The sequence below is a fragment of the Cupressus sempervirens genome, chromosome 5, assembly GCF_028749045.1.
Source record: "Cupressus sempervirens isolate cs-2001-9-10 chromosome 5, ASM2874904v1, whole genome shotgun sequence".
Lineage (NCBI taxonomy): Eukaryota > Viridiplantae > Streptophyta > Pinopsida > Cupressales > Cupressaceae > Cupressus > Cupressus sempervirens.
This window is the reverse complement of record NC_143122.1, coordinates 380,335,751-380,358,842: the sequence shown is the minus strand read 5'-3', so window position 1 is coordinate 380,358,842 and position 23,092 is coordinate 380,335,751. Positions and strand designations below refer to the sequence as shown.

Genomic DNA, 23,092 nt, shown 5'->3' with positions numbered 1-23,092 from the left:
TGGAAGTGTTATCAAGTGAAGAATCCAAGGGTGATTGTAGATATATTTTATGATCCTCCTTGCATCATCTGCAACTGATCTCACCCAATCTAATTTTCCTTTGTCCTCCAAAACATCAAAAACATGTAGGTGTCCAAAAAAGTGTACTATGTTTCTCTTGGAGGATTCTATTAGCTGCCACATATGTTGTTACATTATTGGTTATTATTTGCACCATATTTTCCAATCACACCTCTATGACAACTTGCTCCAATATTAGAGGTGAAGTTTCTATAGCTTTCACCTTGTTGGAAGCATCCACCGGTTCTAAGAACACAGCATCATTCTTGCAAGAAATCAAAAAATTAATGATGGTAGGGTGTTTTCCACTCGTCCACCCAATGGAAAGAATGGTGCAGCCAAAAAAATTCCATTCTTTTCTTTGCTCTTCCAGCACTTCTTTTGCCCTATGAATTGCATTTGTGAGCAACCTACAAATACGAGGGCAAGTACAATGTAAACACTAAGAAATGGTGAATGCTTCTATCTCCAATTTTAAAATGTCTTCTATATTGCATGTTTGTTATTTATTATTCATCGATATTGTGTTAATCCTTCATTAGTTAAACGATGAAAACTATTCAATTAGTTACTAACTTTCGTCCTATAATCCCCATCACATACTATCCATTTGTCTTTGTCCACTTGTCTAATTAAATTATCACATTGATTGTTTAATTTTTAGGGGGAAACAAGCATTAATTTCTCCCCATTTCCTAATTTCTCATCTTGGTAAATAAATTATATTTGCCTACCCCCTTCATACCTTTCCTCCACAATTAATTAAATATTTAAATCAATTGGCTAATTTCCAAATTGTGAGGGAGTTAATAACCTTCCCCTCATTCATTAACTATTATCATAGCTCCTAATTTATCTCCAAAACCATTTTTCCTTTTGTGTCATAATCCCACTAATTTCTCCTATGACATTCCCCCTAATTTCTCTCCAATCCCACTTTTCCTTCTTGTGTCATAATCCCACTAACTTCCCCTATGACACCTTCCCCTTATTTTTCCACTAATTCATGTCCTCTAATTTCTTCACTTTCCAAATCACTCATCAACTTGTCATTTTCCAAATTTGGTTTCCTAATGCCATTATGACCATTGATCGGTCTTCAATCTTGGCTGTCAATTTTGAGTTTCAACATAAGTGACTTGAGGATATGTATTTAAGTAGTTATTTTCAAAAAGACACCAACAATGAATAGTTGTGGCTCAGGCAAGAGCCTACAAAACAACGGTAAATTGTGAGCCTCTCATCAGGGAGGCCTTGGGTTCGAGTTTACTCAAGTTTAACACATAAAAATAATTAATCTCAACAAATAATAATAAAATAATAAATAATCTAGGCTGGGGCCCATTACCTATTAAAAAAAATAGTTGTGGCTCTTTCAAAGGGAAAAATAATGAAAAGGCGTGACTCCTCCCTTATATCGGAAGATATAAAAGGGGCAAGGATTAATTTGAAATGAGCATCCAAAAGGATTGAGGAAATAAATAGGAAATTTCAGAATCAAGAAAGGAGGAACCAGAATACAGATCTGAATTAAGTAAAAAGTGCAGATCTGTTTCTGAAAGGTTGTCCCTTTCAAAGAGCAGAAATAATAATGAGTTGCACTCTCTCAAGGGTGCTAATCGTAAAAGTTTGTCTTTCACCAACGAACACTTACAGTAAAAAGGTGTGACCTCTCCCTCACATTGAAGGATATAAGGGAAGAAGATTCATTCAAAAAAAGGGGGCAGATCAGATCAAATAAGAAATGAAATATAATGTCCCCTTTCAAGACATCAATATTTTCTAGAAGTTAGCCTACAACTTTGGTCCTTGTAGGCTAATGGTGATCAGGGGACACTTTTGAGGGTGTTCTATGGCTCTGCAACTAATCTTTTGGTGCTTACATCAGAATTCTTTAGCAGTGTCCTAGTTTATTTGTGGTGTGCCTTCCAAGGATCATTCAAGACACTTTGATTCATGCTTACTATTTTAAGTCACTTGGATGTTTTGCTCATACTTAATTGTAATATCCGCCCCTAATGATAAAATATAACTAAAAGAATATATATATATATGTAACAATTTGATAAAAATATATATTAAGATAATTGAACAATAAAAAGATAATTATCTAAAATAAATTACACTTTAATGAATTGATATAAATAAACCAATGTTTATATCAAACACCAAATCAAATAATCAAATAGAAATATCAAGGAATTATTTGATGATCATTAGTAAGTACTAATGTACGAATGATTTAAATAATCAACTAATAAATCAAACATTATATTACCTAAATCTCTAAAGGCATTAAAAGCGGTGATTCTATTTACTAAATCACAAGCCAAACATCATGACCTTTTACATGCCGGTTAAGAGCAATATATTATTGCGCACATTGTTCATGGAGAGTGGGGAAAAAAACTTAAGAAGAATTTACCTAAGTGACATCTTTATAATAAGCAGCAGAAAATGAAATAAATTAAGGAAACATGGTGGAAGTAGTGATGCGGATACCCAGGCAAGTTTAGAGATATATTAAAAAAGAAGAGAACAACCAAAAAAACTTGCCAAGGACGAATTACTATAGGCAATAGATATACAAGAGGAAATAAATAAATAGTCCCAACTCACCCGTCAACTAAGCAAAGACCACACCATAAGTATGGGAAGTAAAGGATAGAGTGAGGTAATGAAAGGGAGGCCAAGTCAGCAATAATAAGACAAATAAACCTTTTAATGAGGAGGGCAATAAAAAAAGGGAGCCACATGAAAGACTTTAAGGTAAAAATAAAAGGTATGTCTCTTTTTAAAGCTGAAAATATATAGATTATGTCAAGTATTATTTCATTTGTATATTAAAATAATAAAAAGGTTCAATAATGTTGGATTATAATTTACTATTAGAAGAATTAGAGAATTTGATAATTGATTAAGGAATATAGTGTATAATATTGTATATAGCTATACTAGTCATAGTAGTTCTATATATATATATATATATATATATATATATATATATATATATATATATATATATATATATATATATAGATTTATTTTTTATTTTATTTTTTAAAGGTATAATTATATTTATTAAAGAATGGTATTTAGAAATTTGAGTGGGTTAATTTGCACAAATATGTCAATACATTTTCTAATGGAAGAAGTAAATTATTCAGTGCTCATAGTGCAAGTACAGGAAGTGAGGTCCTCATATAAATGGCTATTGTACCAGTGCGAGAGATGAGTAACCTGTATGAATGGCTAGATGAGTAATAAATGGAACCTCATAGTGCTAGTGCAAGAAGTGAGATCCTTGTATGGATGGCTATCATGCCAATGCAAGAGATGAGTAACCCTATATGAATGGCTAGATGAGAAATGGCCAGAATATTCTGATGACATCAACATATGCATGTGTGATTGGCCTTGGATAGAGAATGTCCCGTCCAAGAAGAATCTTAAGGGGTGTGCTCCCGGGAAGATGACAAGGTAGCTATGAGCTAGAAAGCCCGATCTGGGGACGTCCTTAAGATTGGGGTTAAATTAGAGAGTAGAATAGTATAATTAGATTGTTATTATTATTACTTTAACAATGATTTTACAGGTATTACTTGTTCCTAGATGACCCTAATAGTGGAGACATTACACTCTTTCAAGAGTGCTAATGGTAAAAGGTTGTGTCCTTCGCCAAAGAGTATTTACAATAAAAAGGTGTGACCTCTCCCTCGCATTGAGGGATATAAAGGAAAGAAGATTCATTCAAAGAAAGGGGGCAAATCAGATCAAATAAGAAATGAAATATAATGTCCCCTTTCAAGACATCATTTTTTTCTAGAAGTTAGCCTCAAGGGACACTTTTGAGGATGTTCTATGGCTCTGTAGCTGATGTTATGGTGCTTACTTCAGAATTCTTTAGCAGTGTCCTAGTTTATTTGTGGTGTGCCTTCCAAGGATTGTTCAAGACACTTTGATTCATGCTTACTATTCTAAATAAGTTAGTTGGATGTTTAGTTCATACTTAATATTTATAGTAAGTCAACAGAGTGGTCAAATGGCACCATACCTATATATGGGAAAGTGTATGCATTGTTCTTAGTTGATGTTGGCAATTAAAAGGGGTTTAATGATTTAAGTTAAATTATTAAATTATACTACTAATTATATTAAGTGACTTTATGATATGAGAACACAGGGGGTTAAAGTGTTTTTAAGTCACTATCCAAAGTGACTTTATATTGGTGCCTAGGGAGTGATAAGGCTTTAAATAGTTCAATAAAGTGTCCTATGGAGATAGATGCCAATATAGGAATATATAAGGGTGAATATGTAATAATTCGTTAACACAGTTTATCTTAATTTAAAACTATAAAAGGGGTTATTTTATTATTATTACCAATTGCAAGTATATATGAAAATTAAAGAGGTGGACAATTAAATGGGTTTTCCATAAAGTTATAAAAGGGATCAATTGGAGCTTATTTGCATGTACTTGACTTGGTTATTTTCTCTTTGAGGAGTTTAAGAGCTTTGGCTTTCATTTACTGAAAATTGAAGACGAAAAGCATCCGAGTTTCTGAATGGTTTGGACAGAAAAACAAATCTATTTTTGGTGTGGATTCATTCAAAATTCACCATTGACTATATTTGTAGGTTTTACACCATTTGGAGCTTCAACTAGCTAGGGTTTGAAAGAAGGAAATCATATTAGCTAAGGTTTTAGGTTTATTTGCAGGTGGAAGACATTGCTTCGAATGCAGAAATTTATTTTCCAAGTTTTTCATAATACCATGGATAGATAGGTTTTGGCATGAGTTTTGTGAAGGATTTTGAAGATTTCTTGGATGTTGAAGGCTTGCTACAATGCTGTGAACAGTGGCATGAACAGTGCTTGCAGCAAGTTTAGATTTGTTTGAGAAGGGGTTTATAGTATTTCACAGAAAAGTTGAGCATAGGGTTTGAGTGCTTAATTTGGAGTTCCTAGCACTAACCTTTGGAGGTGATCTAAGGAGCTATTTCAGACATTTGGGACAGAGTCAACCTTATTTCAGTTATGCCGAAATCAGATTTATATTCAGTTCATAATCAGTGTTATAAACAGCATCAATGCCTTTTTATTGGCAATTATGCACCGTAACTTTGAAGGCAAAATCCGATATGTCATTGTATTGAAACTCGTTGAATTCGGAAAGAAAGTCTTGCCATTCAGAACTATATCAGATGTCTAATTTTAATTCCAGTCCATAAACTTGTTATTTCATATGTTAAATATTTCTGTAATTTATCAAGGCAAATTATCTATGCATTGAAAACTCACTGAATCATAGTTGGAAAACTCACTCAGCAACAACTCACCAAGCCCCAAAAAGTTTATTTGGGAAAAAAATCAGCCAGTTTTTCAAAAAGACTCCAGAAAAACTCGAGAACCTAAACTGCTTAAATTACTTTTTTTTTGCAAACTTCAACGAGAAGATGCATGTAATGAGTTAATTAAAGAGAATACAAAAGAAACAAGTAGAGTTTAGATATATATAAATGCATAGTGGCTAAAAAATCGCATTCTAATGGGGAATGTTGATGGCAGGAAGCAAAATAATAAATAGTTTCTGTTAAACTAGAAGTAAATATATCATAACAATCACATCTTCCTCTTCCCAACTCTACCAGCATATTGTAATTCTCTATTTTATATAATATATATAGGCTTTTTGCAAAAGTTTAAAAAATTAAAAATTAAAAATATTTTTTTAAAAATTTTAAGAAAAGAGTTTTTTTGAAAAACTTGAAATTTTTTTACAAAAACTCGCCAATTAATCGACAATTTTTCACAAAGTCATATTTTTTCTCTAGCCAAGTCGCGATTGAATATGGAAAAAACTTGTCGGTTAGAAAAACTTGGTGATTAGTAGAAACTCGCCGATTTTTAGGTGATTATGCCAACCATAGTTCAAAATCTCATTCTCTACCACTTATCAGCAAGGCAAAAAAAAAAATTCTCACCAAATATCGGAGATAAATCGGTAAGTTCTCGAAATCAGGAATTTTTAAAATGACTTAAATTTAATTTAAAATGCATTTTTTTGCAAAATTCAATACGGAGATGCATCTAATGAGTCAGTAAATGAGTAAACAAACCAAACAAGCTGATCTAGATATTATATAAATGCAATACATAACAAAATCTCATCCTCATGTGGAATGTCGATGACTGACAGCCATAGTTAAAGACTCTTAAGTTTGAAGCAAACTAAACATAGCAAATTGTCATTGTAAAAAGATAAACAAATGCAAATGTCAAGTACAATATAAAATTAGTCTACATCTTACTCTTCCTCTTCCCAATAGCTCTAGTAAAAACTATGGAAGTGGGAAGGGGTCTTGCCCTAGAGTCCACTATGGCTATGGTTGTAGTTGTGTCTCAATATCCATCCTAGATGTAGCTGATGTTGATGCTAGCAATGACTCCTCATCTTCTATATCCTCACTCTTAGTGTCCCAAGTGTCCTCACTCTCACTACCCTGCTCTTAAATGTCATCCAATATCGGTGCAAAACCACCTTCTTTTGAATCAATATTTTCTTCAAAAATCTCTTTGAATCCACTTCAAATCCACTTGCAATAAATCTACAAGGCCACTAAATGGTATCTCGTTGGGCTGCTCGTGAGATTTTTTCAACTTCTAAAGAGAGGTATCCCACTTCTCGGCGAGAAGTTTCAAACTTCTCAGCTGAGATTTTGGCGCGAAAAACTTGTATTTTCTCACCACTCCAAACTTCTCGCGAGAAGTTGATTTATTGGCCACTTATTGGCACTATTTTGAACTATGATGTCAACTATGCACTGAATACATACACTACAACTCTGAAAATTGCATTAGAAATCAGAAAATCAGATTGTATGCCACTTGTCTGAAAATTTGTCAAATAACCAGAAGTGAAAAATTCAGGTCAGAATAAGGGTGGGATTTCCAATGAAATAAACAACAGATTCAAATACATATAATGTGGTATCGAAATGTATGCATGATACTGGAATTTGGATTATATGACAACCATGCTTAATTTCATTGCTATGCATATACATTTGTAAAACATGATAGACTATAATTAATGGCCCAGTCCTTAATAATCTGCTAATGCCTTCATAAGGATGGGAGACTTGTGTAGGGAGAGGTGGAATAGTTCCTTACAAGACGGGTAAGTCTCAAGATGGGGTAAGGACATATATTTATGAAGCCTTGAGGAAGAAGCCCCAAGATTGGTATGAACATGTGTTCCTGAAACCTTGGGGAGGCCTGCTTCTAGATGTTTCCAAGTGTCCTAGCATAGTAATTTCACCATCCTCCATTAGAGTTAGAGATGTAGCGAGGAAAAACCCTAAAAATGATTGTTTATTTATTACATTACGAAGGATCAGAACTATGATTTATAATTGGTGAAAATATATGGTCTAGTGAGCTGTGGCATTTACCTCTGTTAATAATAGTGCAATCAGAATTATATCAGTTTATTTATACACACACACATTCTCATTATACATGAGATATTAGAATGCTCATAGCCTAATCCTTAATCACTTTCTATTGCCCCCTAAGAGGATAGGTTAGTTTTGTTGGGTAGAGAACAATTCCTCACAAGGTAGGTGAATCCCAAGATAGGATATGAACAGGGTCCTGAAGCCTTGAGGGAATCTGCTTGTAACATGGTTTCCAGGCCCCCTATAACAAGTAATTCCAGATCCTCCTTGGGGTTAATGATAGGAGAGATGTAAGGGATTGGAGCTTATGTAAACTGTGAAATGTATTATGAATCTTTAATTGTTTCCTAATTTAATTTGATTTAAATCAATACTGGTGTATATTAATAATTGCGAATTGGCAGCCTCCTAGTAGGGAACATTACAAAGACAGTAAATTGCCATTTCCAAAAGCAATCCAAACCCTAGTTGGGAAGTCTAGGGGAAATGAAGTAAAGTCCCAGTTGGGGACATTATATTCTAATTCATAAAAAAGAGATAGCAATTGCTCGGCTGGCCAATACAATGGCAGGAAGGGAAATCACCAAACCCATTAAACAATATTTCTATTGCTTTCTATTTATTTGGTGTAATATCTATTTTGCAAAAAAGTTTTTTTCTGGTTAGCGTGACTTCATTTTAATCAATTGAAGATCTGGCTGAAAATTCCCCTTCAACAATCTCCTTTCTGTTGAAATGTGTGTTCAATTCTAGTTAATAGAATAACATTCTTTGCAGCACCACCTTATCCAAAATTTTGAAGTTACAGATTGCTATTTTATGGATACAATTTTATATCATTAACTATGCAGAAAAATGAGAAGAAATGAACAGGTGAGAAACTCTTTTGTTATCATTGAACCATCTATTGACATAAACAACATGAATTAATATTGAAACCTAAAAGAAAATGAAATTCATCATTATGTACCAGGTAAAAGGAAAGGCTCGGGGAGCTTTAACATTTTTCCAAGCCAGTTGAGGACTATAGCTTCAAGCTCAGTTGCAGCAGGAGATGTTATCCAGCTAAAACCAACAATATTAAAACCACCACTTAACATTTCCCCTAGAAGCCCAGCAGTGCTGCTATTTGAAGGATAAAAGGAAAAAAAATTGGGTCTCTGCCAATGGGTAATCCTAGGTATGATCTTATTCTGAACATCTGCAGCACTCACATGAAAAGATCAGACGAAGAAATTCTGTATGTATTGAGTTACAAAATATTCAAGAAAATATTAACAGTACTGTCTCAAAACAAAGCACTCATTAAGAAATAGAAGAATGACAAATAAACTAACAAATGCCAATAATGTAAAACGTTAATAAAATTAGCCACATCACCAGTTAGAACATCCTCCAATGTTTCAGGGTATTCTGGAGCATTATCAGGTATGAGTGTTTGCAAATATCCAGGCTGTAAGAACGACAGATTACCCCTCTTAGAATTGCAAAACACTTGCTTTCTCATGTCATTATTTATTTTCTAAGATCCATGGTTTAATACATCAAATATATTGAACAACAAATAAATTAAGAATCATTAATAAATTTCTCAGATCAGAACATCGCAAAACCTTTCACAAATAGAAGAAAGCAAAATCTACCAATTAATATCCAATTCTCTGACATGTCCGTCCAGAGCCTATTTGCAACTTTCAGCTACAAAAACAGAATGTCCTACAAACATCAAATAACCTTAAAAAGCAGTCTATGAGGAGCCTAAGACATTAAATGCCCAAAGCCTGTTTATGCACTACATGTATTCATGTGCATGTGTGTGTATACTAGATGCTTTGTAAGATATGTGTATTCACATATATGCTTCACAGCTTAAATTTGTGTGCATACTTCATGTTGGCATGTGCCAAGCGTATGCTTCATGATTAATTAAATTAAATGCTTAATGCAAAAAGTGTATTCTTGTTCCATGACTCGTGTGCATTCATGTGTATGATTCATGCCTTATGTGTATTACTTCATGTCTTATGTAATTGTTTCATGCCCTACGTCATGTGTATTTGCACTATCCCTACTCCTAATAGGATATAAAGAAATAATAGTTAAAAATATAAATATCAGAGATAAAATTAAAAGATAAAATAATATTAAAGAAACAACTTCATAAAGTAGTCGAATATCTCCTTATGAAAGGATATTCAAAAGTATGATTACCTTATGCTATGTGACGTTGTTAATTAATATAATCCAGAGCAGACATAAATCATGCAGAAAAGACAGGGATCTGCTCACAACAATCCCCTTAAGCAACAATGAAGATGTTGAGAGTGTTGACTTGGTGGTCAGCACCTCCTTGGAGATTTGTGTCGTAGACCTGGGTAAGTCTCAGCATTTGTATCGGGCATTAACAGTTCGAGATTTTGGTGCAACGGCAAATGCTACCTACAATTAGTATCAAAGACCTTGGGTCACAGGTTCAAGTCTCCCTTCAGTTTGAGTTGAAGGCTCAGTTGGTGCTGAGTAGGAGATTGTTGAGAGTGTTGACTTGGTGCTCAGCAATTTGTTAGAGATTTGTGTTGTGGATCCGGGTAAGTCTCGGCATTTGTATCGGGCATTAACAGTTCAAGCTTTTGGTGCAACGGCAAATGCTACCTACAGAAGATAGCTATATTTTTTATACAAAGATCAGACTAAATGATAATTAAAATCCTTTCGATGAAGTACTGATTTGTGATTTGTCTCTTAAGAATAGCAATTAATATTAGAATAAGCAAAAATGAATGGTCAATAATCCAAAAAATGATTTTATGGTGAATTTGAATATCAAATAGCCATTTAATCAATACAGAGATGACATATTGGCACTGACTACGTAAGAGACTAATCAAATGTTAAGGAGAAGTCATTATAATCCTACAATATTAAATATAAGGAGGTACGGTTATGAGATGTTTTGGGAATGCAACCCTTACCATTATGACATGTATAAGATGTAGTTCGACTGATGGAAGAAAGTGTACGGAAACATTGAAGTTTCAGAACAATAATAAGCTCTGAGCTGGAATTACAGAACATCGTAATACATTAAAGTCAATCCGCATTCTGTATATACATACTATCACCAAATATTAATTGATATCATTATAGATCACAGGTACCTTGCTGCACCCCTGTCCTGGGTATGTACCAAAACTGGGAATCATTTAATTAGTAATACTAAGTAATATATATACTGAAAATTATTATTAATTCAATAATAAGTAACAGATATTGAAAGTTATCATTTAATTAAGATACAAAGTAAAGTATACACTAGCATATGAATGCTATGACTTATTATTATTTTTGTATTTGAGGAGGGAAGTTAAGGATGAAATTAGGGAGAGGCTACGGTAAATTTCAATCAATAGGCTATTCCCAAAATAGGGTGGGGATCAGCAACCCTGAACACCTTGAGGGCATCGTACCAAGAAAGGATTAAGGGCTTGGATCTGTAAACTTTGAGGGAAAGCCTATTGAGGGTTGGTGCCAAAGCAACCTGATTACATCCAAAGCATCCTTCCTAAACTCAAAAATAATAATAAGGTAAGCATAAACTTAGTAATCATGGAGAATTAGATCTCTATATTTTGTTAATGATCGAATGTATTGCTTTCTTACTCGTGTAAATTAAAATGAATCCTATTAAAATTTGAATGAATCTATGTCTAACTGGCCTAAGCTTGCTAGAAGACATTACAATTGGTATCAGAGCATGATCCTGCCATCTTGTGGGGTACAAAATTATGCTAACGAAAATGAATCCTACTTACAAATAATATCAATAAGACTAGAATTATAATATATAGTTATATGTCATATGAATATATATTTATAATGTTGCCATACAAGCAATATTGATATAACCTATCCCTTAATCTCTTGTTGTAGCCCCGGGAGTTGATAGTTGGTATTGTGTAGGGAAAGGTAGAGTAAATCCTCACAAGATAAGAGAATTCCAAGATTGGTAAGGATATGTAATTCCAATGCCTTGAGGGAAACCCCAAGACAGGTACAAACATGCAGTCCCAATGCCTTAAGGAAGCCTATTTGTGTCAAGCGCCCTACAAAAAGTAAATCCACACTCTCTATAGGGTTCAGTTAGGAAAGATGTAAGGAATCAAGGCATAAATATGTTTAACTATCCTGTATGTATTATGAAATTATTCATCGAGTTTCTAAGTTGAATCAATTTGGTGGCATAATAATGGGCATATGTTGCCTATATTTTATGTATGCTTGTGTCTTCATACACTTATGTGTAAACTCTGTGTATGCTTCATGTTTTCATGCATTAATGTGTATACTTTGTGCATGCTTTGTGTCTTCATGCATTAGTGTGTATTCTTTGTGTATACCTTGTGTCTTCACATACTCATGCATATGTTTTCAAGTGTATGCTCTATTTGATTTGATCTAAAATAAAAAAATAATCCAAGAGAGATAAATCCAAGACATACTATCATACAAATAGGATTTTGGCCAAATTTGATTGGTGCCATTATAAGATGATCTAAGATCGTCTCTCTAGAAAATAACAAAACTTGTCTTAAGTTAACAAAATGTCAATATCAAAATAATGAGGAAATATTGAATTGCTTGAGGACAAGCAATTTCGAGGATGGTAGGACCATAATATCCCTCTTCCTAATAATAGGATATAAATAAATTATAATCAAAAAAGATAAATATCAAAGATATAATTAAAAGATAAAATAATAATAAAGAAATGGCATCCATCATAAAGCAATTAAATATCTCCTTATGAAAGGACATCCAAAAGTATGATTACCTTATGTTGTGTGACATTGTTAATTAATATAATCCAGAGTAGACATAAATCATGTAGCAAAGACAATGATCTGCTCACATAAACCCCTTTAGCCACCAATGAAGATAGTTATATTCTTTAAACAATCATCAAACTAAATGATAATTAAAATCCTTTTGATGGAGTGTTCGTTCATGATTCGTCTATTAAGAATGCCAAATAATATTAGAATAAGCAACAATGAATGGTCAATAACCGAAGAAAAAAATGATTGTATGGTGAATTTGAATATCAAACAGCTATCTAATCAATATAGAGATGACATATTGACACCGACTACTTAAGAGAGTCTTCATATCACAACCGAAGGTCTCTTCAATTTCCAAAAATAAGTCTTCATATTTCAAAACACGTGACTCCTCACATGACACGTCTCTTCATATAATATTATCATAAATATTTTCTTCAGCTGTTGACAACTTGACACAATATAGAAGTATTTTCTCAATAGAAAAATCAGAGGTAAAGATCTCTATCACAATTACAATCTTCAATAGTCTAGATGTGTGCTTTATATTCCATGTGTATTTATGCGTTTGCCTCATGTTTTCAACATGATCAATTCATGTATTTATGATGCTGCCCGCCTTGCATCTCAAATGTGCCTCACATCATGTTTGATATGTTTCAACAAGTTTATTCCACAAGCATTTTAAGAGTACTTGTAATGTTTCAACTAACCACAATCTCGCACTCAAAATAAAAAGGGTGCATGGCTTAGAATATCAAGATTCTCTTTCTGCAAACATAAAGTAACATCAGGCACAAGTGCATAGGTCCGTCATATTTTTCATTGTTATGATCTAAGTTCAATAGTAATCTAACATATATTTTTAGAATCATGCGTGATGCCAAACTGTCATTATGAACAATCTGACCTGACAACTCTTTAATGGTATAGGAAAGTTAAAGCTCACAAACCAAAAAAAATTGCTCTGGGAAGCTACAAAATATGACCAGTACATAGGTATCCATTGCTAGAACACCATATAGTGTATAAACCATTTGAATTATATGAACTCATACTATAAGTTCATGGTAACATGATGCAGGAGCATCAAGCTTGGATTTTTGTCGACCTTATGGTTTACACGATTGGAGATGTGTTTGAGGCATACTAGGCAACCTTGTCCTAAGTGCGCATAGAATTTGGAGTTATCATCTTGGAGTTAGAGTCGTTTTGGTGACTGTTGGTCGCATGTTCCTAATTTACTAGCAGACTTTGGAGATTGTATTCATGAGCTTTGATCAGTGGGAGTTGGCGTGTGCGCTCTTGGATTTGGATCGTTGGATGGCACATGGACTTATGTCTAAGTGTGCATATTCTTATGTAGTCGTATGAGTTAGTTAGTTATTGTAAACTTGACGCCTGTCCTAAGTATTTAATTTATGTTATGTATTTAATGTATGTAACCAAGCCAACTTGTGGCTTGAGGGTGTATTTAATGTGGGTATTTATTTAATGTCTATTATGCTAGGCCGACTTGTGGCTTGGTTTAGTATAAGTAGAGGGTCTTGTGGAGTCTAGAGTCATTATCATCATTCATCATGGAGAAGAGGAGTAGCTGAGAGAAGCAAAGTGTAGCAAAGCTAGTAGCTAAGTGTGGGTTTAGGAAACAAGAAGGTTGCTTAGTGGCTTGCGAGCACGAGTTGAGATTCTTCTTGGAGTTCTCTACCACGTTGCGGATCTGGGCTAGCTAGGATTTGGATCTTGCAGAATTACTATTGTAATTGCTTATGTATTTGGTCATAATCCAATAAGTCTTACAACTGGCATATTGGATGTAAATTTTATGATTTTATTATGAGAGTTGGCATTATTTGGATCTAAAACTTTGTGTTATTGTTATTCTTCTGCTGTGTCATTATTTGTTGAGGGCTACGACATCTCCTCTAGGGATTCTCCTACCTTGCATTGCACCAAGTGGTATCAAAGCGAAGGTTGGATCTGGATGATTTGTCGCAGAGGGTTTGCGAAAATCTTGGAAGATGCCTCCAAGAAGATTGGACCCTGGAATGATTGCAGATCTTTATAATATAGTGGAGACGAGGATTAATGAGACGATTGCTCGGGTGGACGTTGCTTGGTCTAAATGAGTTGACGAACAGAAGAAGGAAGTTTTATGCTACTGGAGTTGGAGTCTACCGATCCAAAAGCGAGTTGTCTGGCCGGTTAGAAGACTTGTTCGACAGAGAAGAGGGCATGGCAAGGTTGAGATGGAAGTTGGTTTTCTTGATCAGTTTGAGGAGTCTGATGCGAAATCTGTAGACCAACTTGTACTTGTTGCTAAAGAGGTTCCTAATCTTGTTGATGTTGGGATGGAGATTGGTTTTCATGATCAGTTGGTTGGATCTGACATGGAAATTGTAGAGCATCTTATTGTGGATGATGAGATTGTTGATTATGGCAATTTACATATGGATGAGGATTTGGATATGGTTGCTGATATGGATCTGCATTCATATGTGGCTGCTGAGATGATTGAGGAAATACTAGTTACTGCTGATATGGTTGATATGGATGTTGCTACTTATGTGGAGTTGGATGTTGCTGATGTGGTTGGGGATCTATGTGATACTGTGGATCTGTGTTCCTGATTTGCCCAAGTTATAGGGATTATTAGCAAAGCATTATATTTAGTTTGCTCTTGGGAGTGAGCATGTTTATTGGGTTGTTGAGATTCATATGATTCTAATGTTTGTATAGATGAAGCATAGATGGTTGAGTTTTAGATTTGCTCTCTTATCCTTGATGGATTCGAAGCCTTTTGGTGAAGATGAAGTTGGTTGTGGAGATTTCTTTGGGCATCAAAGTATGGGACATGCTTTTCTATCTACCTAAGGAGTCTGATGCAGGAGCATCGAGCTTGGATTTTTGTGGACCTTATGGTTTGCATGATTGGGGATGTGTTTGAGGCATATTGGGCAACCTTGTCCTAAGTGCGCATAGAATTTGGAGTTATCATCTTGGAGTTAGAGTCATTTTGGTGACTGTTGGTCACCTGTTCCTAATTTACTGGCAGACTTTAGAGATTGTATTTGTGAGCTTTGATCCATGAGAGTTGGTGTGCATGCTCTTCGATTTGGATTGTTGGATGGCACATAGACCTATGTGTAAGTGCGTGTATTCTTATGTAGTCTTATGAGTTAGTTATGCATTGTAAACTTGGGGTCTGTGCTAGGTATTTAATTTATGTCATGTATTTAATGTTTGTGGCTTGAGGTTTTATTTAATGTGTTATTTATTTAATGTCTACTATCCTAGGCCAACTTGTGGCTTGGTTTAGTATAAGTAGAGGGTCTTGTGGTGTCTAGAGTCATTATCATCATTCATCATGGAGAAGAGGAGTAGCTGTGAGGAGAGAAGTGTAGCAGAGCTAGTAGCTAAGTGTGGACTTGGGAAACAAGAAGGTTGCTTGGTGGCTTGCGAGCACGAGTTGAGATTCTTCTTGGAGTTCTCTACTAGGTTGTGGATCTAGGCTAGCTAGGATTTGGATCTTGTGAGACCTTGCAAAATTACTATTGTAATTGCTTATGTATTTGGCCGTAACCCGGAAAGCCTTACATCTACGCATATTGAATGTAAATTTTATGATTCTATTATGAGAGTTGGCATTATTTCGATCTAAATCTTTGCATTATTGTTATTCTTCTACTGTGTGATTATTTGTTGGGGACTAGGACATCTTCTTTGGGGATTCTCCTACTTTGCACTGCATCATTAAAAAACCTCCGCAAATCCCATCCTCAAAACCAAAATGGACAGAACTATTAATTGAGATAAAAGGTCAATGCGCACAAACCTCAATGAACTAGCCACTTATATATGCCAAGGACTTGAAAAGGGAACAAGAGATTCCCAGAAATAACAAGATATCATAGTCTAAGACTTATTCGAATGATATCATATTGAATGAATAATTCAGCTTTAAGATGGACATCCAATAGCTCTCAGTACTAAAGGTTTGACCTTTTGTTCGACAAAGGGATCTGATTTCCCAAAGCATAACTTTGTCAACCATAAACAGTACTTATCAGCTCACAAGCTGCTGCTCATACATAGTGAAACACCACAAGATCGTGTGTTCAGAATACAAAGATTGATTTAACAAAGTAATCTGTCTATGCTTTTATGCAGTTAAACTCCTAACTGTTAACAATAATGTACAACCACCCTAAAAACCATGGGAATCAGTGAACAAATTCAGAACAGCATATGGCCTCTATCTTAGAGTTGGCATTACCATTTCGCACTCTTAGCTGAATGTCTATTTCATGTATGATGGGTCAGTCATCAAAAGAACGAAAAAACTGAAGCACGCCTATGACAAGGGATTACTGAGTTCTCAAACAAGTTTATGACCCATATCAATCTATGAAGAGATTCTGTGGTAGAGTAATGAGCAATCACCAACTAAAGAAGGAAGCATTCTTAATAGGACTGATGGTATCATCTTCTATGCATCACCATAATGTTTGCATCTAGGGAAGGAAGACGGCATTAAGAAAAAACCTCACCAATGAAGGTCATAGATGTGTGTCATGCTCCTAATCCTCATCTTAATATATAAATCATTGCCCTAATATTAAGCAATATCTACAAAAGTAGGCAAGCATTGGGGCAACCTAAACCTTTACCAAGTGATGTGAAACAAGGGTTAGAGAAACATACAAACCATGCCGATTCTAGATTGTGTTCAAATTGCAACTAAAGTAATATCAAGTCGCACAACAATTATAAATTAGACCACATGATGATTCGACTATTGCTTGAGGACAAGCAATCTCAAGAAGGGAGGACTGTCATGTCTCCATTAAAAACATCAGATGCATACAATGAGGGTGTTTACCCTCGTGGGATAACAGAGATTAATTGCATACAGGAAATAAAGTATTTAACACAAAATGTAAAGAAAAAACAATAGTATTTATATTCATTGCTTGGTTACCATACACAAATGTATTATGTACAACCATGTCTTGATCAAAAGGAATAATGCATACATATAGTGTCTGAGGGGGTGCAGGCAAACCATCACACCCATGTAACTCCCTTGGGTAGACCAACTGACTAACTACCCAATTTCCTAACAACATCATCCCCCTCAAAAGAAAAGGTCGTCTCCTGATGACTTACAAAATTCTCGGCAACAACGCCAAATGGTTACCCTTGTGGGGTAACAGAGATTAATTGCATACAAGAAATAAAGTATTTAACACAGAATGTAAAAAGAACACAATAGTGTTATATTCACTGCTTGGTTACCATACATAGATGTATTCAGTACAACCATGTCCCAATCAAAAGGCATAATGCGTACATATAGTGTCTGAGGGGGTGCGAGGCGAACAGTCGCACCCGTGTAACTCCCTTGGGTAGACCAACTATCTAACTACCCATTTTCCCGACAACAAAGGGTATGCTTGGAACCATTGAGATATCATATTGAACTAGACAACAACAAAGCATCAGATTTAAAACATGGGCAAATTAGTGGTGAAATTGGAAGTCAATATGTAGGTCTCTGATGTCCTAAACAATGAAAAAACAGTAACAAGTCAGTTTAGAGTTTTGAAGACCACAAGGAAATCCAGAAGAGTGCTGACCTCTGTGAGAGTGGATGCAGAAAACAGCAATGTCGTACAGTGTGACTAAGATTGCTTTGCAACAAGAACAAACTAAACCAGCAAATCTTTAAGGAAAGGTGCATTTCAATAAGGAAAGGTGCACTTAAACACTTGCTAATAAAGAGGTGTAATCTGTGGCTGAGGAATGTAATTACTATAATGGCTCAAGCAACAATTTACAAAATGACGTGTCCCTTATCTCTTCAAAGGGAATGACCCTAAGAGATTGAAAGATATATAGTCCAAACAAACAGCATAGAGGAAGAAGGGAAAAGGATAACAGCACTTATAAAAGAGAAAATCAGATTGTTATAAGAATAAAACATAAGGAAGAAAAAGGAATACAATCAGCATTTATTATAATACAGAAATCAAATCAGCAAGTTATCAGCAAGCATTATGAATATACCTTCAGCAATATCATGTAACAACAGGAAACACAAGACAATAAAGCAGACCCAAGGATCATGGTAAATAGCAGAATTATAATCAGATCATCAGCAAGCATTACGAATATATCTTGAGCAATATCATGTAACCACAGGAAACAGAAGACAATAGTCATGGTAAATAGCAGAGTTATAATCAGATCAGATTCTCAGGAATCTGGCTCAAACCTGTTGTAACCTTGTAACAATCTGAATATCGGTCTTGTGGTATTATCAACACCTGGGTATTATTGTCAATCAATTATTTTTATTGTGTTTATTTACGACTAGAAATAGATGCATGTATCGATAATCTGTTTGTGAACTTCCATCATTATAGAAGGAAGAAGGTGTAGGCAGAAGAGGGACTATGATGACTGTCAACTAGGTATGCACCCTAGATGGATGTCTATGTTACCTATCACCAGGGCCAAGAGAGCCAAAGTTCCACTCTTGGGCCTAGATAGTCCCTTTCGAATGTGACCTTGAAATATGAATATATGATAAGGTCATGAAAGTTTTTAACTTAATTATTTAATATCATCCCTCAAAATAAATCATAAGGCTAATATTATTTAATAAGTTTAAAGTGACTTTAGTGGTGAGTTGAGTGAAGATATAATGAAGTCACTTTACTTTTATTTTCCTAACTTCAAATCATATTAAAAATGAGAAATAAAAAGAAGAAAGAAAGGAAAGTGAAGAGGCATAGTAGAGGGAGAGTCAAAAGTCTCTGCAGTGGGTTATAAAAGGACAATGAGAGTTTCATTGAGATTATGCTTGCTTTATTAATTTCATTTGGAGGAGATCTCAGAGCTTCTTGTTTCAGTGTCAGAAATCTGAGGGAGGAAACCTTTAGGATTTCTTATGAATTGGACAGAAACCTAGTTCCAATTGAAGGTGTCAGCTAGGTATCCCAGGTTGCATTTTTACAGAGTATTTCAAATTTTTGAAATCTCCACATCAGAGACGAATTTGTAAACTTTTCAGATTTATTTCTAGAATAAAGAACAATGAAAGCATTTTATATTTGCACTGGATCTGTGAAAAAAAGTTACTTTATTCTGAACAAATTATTGAAGTCAAATGGTGATTGATCTAAGTGATACATGGAACATGTCCGGGAGTTGATTAAAAAATAAGTAGGGCTTCTTACTAGTCGTATTAGTAAAGTCTGGTTTACGATGTGGTGGACTTCTTTGTTGATTGAAGACTGCCATCCACAGGAGGTAATCACATGTTCCTGGAAACAATCAGTTGTCTAGAAATTGTTCTTACAGTCAAGATGAACTGAAATGCGAGGATGTTTGATCAGTATCTATATTTTCATACAGAGATATCAATGAACCCACTCTCTACTTTAGCAGAACTGTATTTGAATTTCCTCATTCTATTACCAACCAGCAGTACATCGTGAATGAATAAATGTAGCTAAGTAACGAGCCCACTCTCTATCATCAGTTTGTTGTTGACCTTCTTTATTGATGTATCAGGTTGAATAAACCATAGAAGCAGAAATCTGGAATGGATCAAAATTAATCCTTGATCGAACATTCTGTCGATTTATTCCCCCAAATGTCAGGGGTTTTTGGTTGACTTTGGCAAACAACTTTTTGTGGATTTTTTGGCAACTAATTGGCAAAATTGCCATTACTCTTGCAAAAAAACACAATTGGTCCACACAAGCTTTTTGCCAGGAAAAATCCTAAACCACGCCAAAAATTACCCAGTTTTTCTGTTTATTTTCTATGCCCTAAATCCCTAAACCCTAAACTCTGAATCTGATTTATTTTTAAAATCTGACTCCTCTTGTTTGCCAATTTATTCCCCAAATGATTTATGCTCCTATGATTAACAAAAAGTATCTCAAACATCCCAATTGAACAATGTTATAACTGCAGATCTGAAACTCTGCATGCAAGGAGACTGTTTGATGAAATGTCTTTCAAGGAAACAACAATTTTACAGAGCAATTAGGTGTTGTATGCTGCAGTGGCCTGTTGTATAATAAAATCAGATCTGATATTCTGTTAGTTTCACTTTGCCACAGCAGTCTTTACAAGTTTAAAGAGTCCAGCAACACTTCTCTACACCACTATTGATAGTCCGAGGCTTGACTGATTTGTGGATAGGAAAGAATGTTGCATTAAGGATAAAAATTGCAAATTGGTTGAGACTTTTCATCTTTTAGCTTTACTTTCAGGTCTACCTTAATTCCAATTCATTCAAGTTCAGTCATTTTGTAATGAGAATAATATTGAAAAAATAATGCCATACACGCAAGAAAAACCTCCTCATGAAACATACAACAGCGGAATTTATTCATAATTAAGATTGGTACCAGTAGTGAGGTAGCAATGACAATGATGGAGTTCATCTAATAGTGCCATAGTTTAGTTGTGGCATTGTTGATGTTGCTACCAGGATTCAAACCTCCACTACCCTTACTGATCTAGTATAGTTGAACCTTAGCATTATGCTAGTGGCATTCCTGTGTGACTATCTGGTCCATATCTGGTCTACTTGCAAAGTCTATGCCTCTGTTGGACTGCTGTCCACACAGGTTGGACCGTTACACATGTTCATGTTGGGAAAGAATTTTGAACTGGTCCGCCCAAGCTGAAAATCCCACATTCTCCAAATAAAAGAAGAGAATAATTGAGATAATTTAAGCCATTAAATTAATATTACTGATAACATTTTTTCTGGCTACAAGCCATGTGAAAGGATTACCACGTTTAGTAAAACTCAAGTGGTCTTTCATCAGGATAGATTGATGTTATATAAAAAATTAAATGCAACTTATGCTTGTTTTCATGAGAATTGAGCTCGTTGGTCTAGACTAATATCGAAACTAAAATGAAAATTTGAAGTTACCTGGACTTGGCTTCGCACGGGGAACTTGTGGATATCTCTATAGTAGTCAGCAATAAAGTCTACCATTCTGTGAGCATTTTCTCTGAACTCCTCCACGTCAAATGCCCTCGTCAGGCTCCCATTTTCACTCTCTTCAGCGAAGCACCTTCCCCTGCAAGAAATCCGTACATACATTGTTAGTTCTCCATTCCATTGCATTCGTTTTCAATTTTAATTTCAGGCAGGCTTACATTGTGAGATTAAGCAAGAACGAAGTCGGAGGTTGTGCTGCTGATAAGGTAATACTGATACAATCCAATGAACTAGCAGAGGAAAAGATTACCAAATTTTTTACAATCTTATTATTATTCTAAAATATAGAAAATAGCTCTTTACTCCTTGGCTCCTGGTCGAAGAGGTTTTGGGCATGCTTGGGCGTGGACTAAAACTTGTTTGTGAATGACCTCCATCAAAAAATATATATAGAAAATAGATTTAAAATCTTGTTAAAATTTGTAATGTACCAAGATATTTTAATTGTTTTTTTGTTATTTTTCACTAGTCTTCCACTCCCACTAAATGGCAATGTCTATAAAGTACCTAAAATTGTTCATTTAATTAATTATTAATTAATTCAATATTTAAAATTATAATAAAATGAATTTAACATTTTTTGATCAATAAAGAATTACAATAAATGGGGAATTTCAGAGGGCGTAGACAATGGACCCTTTGATTATGTTTTCTTGTTTGTGTCATATCTAAATTCGTTTATAATAATTGATTAATAGTTAATATGGAATAAAACTAGCCAAACTTGGAAACGGCAGAGCGATTCCAACCATTTCGTGGCTTCTTTCTCTCAGTTTTAGTTAATGCTGACTAGGATTTATATTTTTAATAGTGTTTCTTAAATTTAATAGAAAGTGGTTCCTGCGATGGGCATCAAATTCGCTGGAGGAAGTTCAAAGCGGAGGAGAGGGCTCATAAGGTTTATATATGTATAATTATTAAAAATTAGATATTGAAAAAAAATACTAATAAGAAATGGTAAAGAATCATTTCTAGTCTTAAATTGATAGAATTTGTAAGGTTTTTTTTTTTTTTAAGATAATAGGTTGAAGTTTAGATTTATTATTGTTATTATTATTTATATTATTTTGGTGGTCTATATTTAATTGTTAAAACAAAAGTTATTATAACACTAGAGTTCAAAAGTTATTTATTTTTAATTGATTTTCAATCAATAATTTCTATTTTTTCATTGAGTAATAGAATTTTTACCACGAATTTCAATTTAGTCCAAGCACAATACTGCATTAAGAAAATTTACAAAGATCAAACATTTTGCGTAAACCTAGAAAAAAAATGAGGGACAACAGTTTGGGTACAACTTCCATCAAAAATGACATTCATGGAGAGTCGTCAGTAGTTTTGTCTTGAAACAAAATTCTTAAATATGAATATTATTAATTGGAAAATAATAAGCTTTTTTTTTAGAAAACAGATGTGAGAATGGAAGTATGTCTTCCTCTCACGCAATCACCCAATGCTTATCCAGGCTTGAAAGAAAATCTCTTAGAAATAGCATGCGCACCCCTTCTACCCATAAATAAATTTGTGCAAATACATTATCAATTATGCGCTTAGAACATTGTAACCCTTGTCGCATTTGAGCAGCACAATGTATGGCACCAATCTTTTTGGGATGACTTCCTCGTAACACTAAATTGCGGCACAAAAACATTCCCCTGGCCCATCTATTCAACACACCCATTCCATAATTTTC

General features: G+C 34.5%; 1 protein-coding gene across 7 annotated transcripts in view; it reads right to left on the bottom strand.

Moving 5' to 3' along the window:
• Positions 1-21,754, bottom strand: part of LOC149556360 (phenylacetaldehyde synthase-like) — a 191,595-nt gene extending 169,841 nt beyond the window's left edge. For all 7 annotated transcript variants that reach the window (XM_089830646.1, XM_089830647.1, XM_089830650.1 and 4 more), the window contains exons 1-4: positions 21,555-21,754; positions 21,325-21,475; positions 8,905-8,977; positions 8,495-8,725 (exon numbers count right to left, since the gene is read on the bottom strand). In XM_089830646.1, the coding sequence (XP_089686772.1) occupies positions 8,495-8,725; positions 8,905-8,977; positions 21,325-21,475; positions 21,555-21,556 (457 nt within the window). In that variant the 5' untranslated portion in view covers positions 21,557-21,754. The remainder of the gene's footprint in view (positions 1-8,494; positions 8,726-8,904; positions 8,978-21,324; positions 21,476-21,554) is intronic.
• Between the last annotated feature and the right edge of the window lie 1,338 nt (positions 21,755-23,092).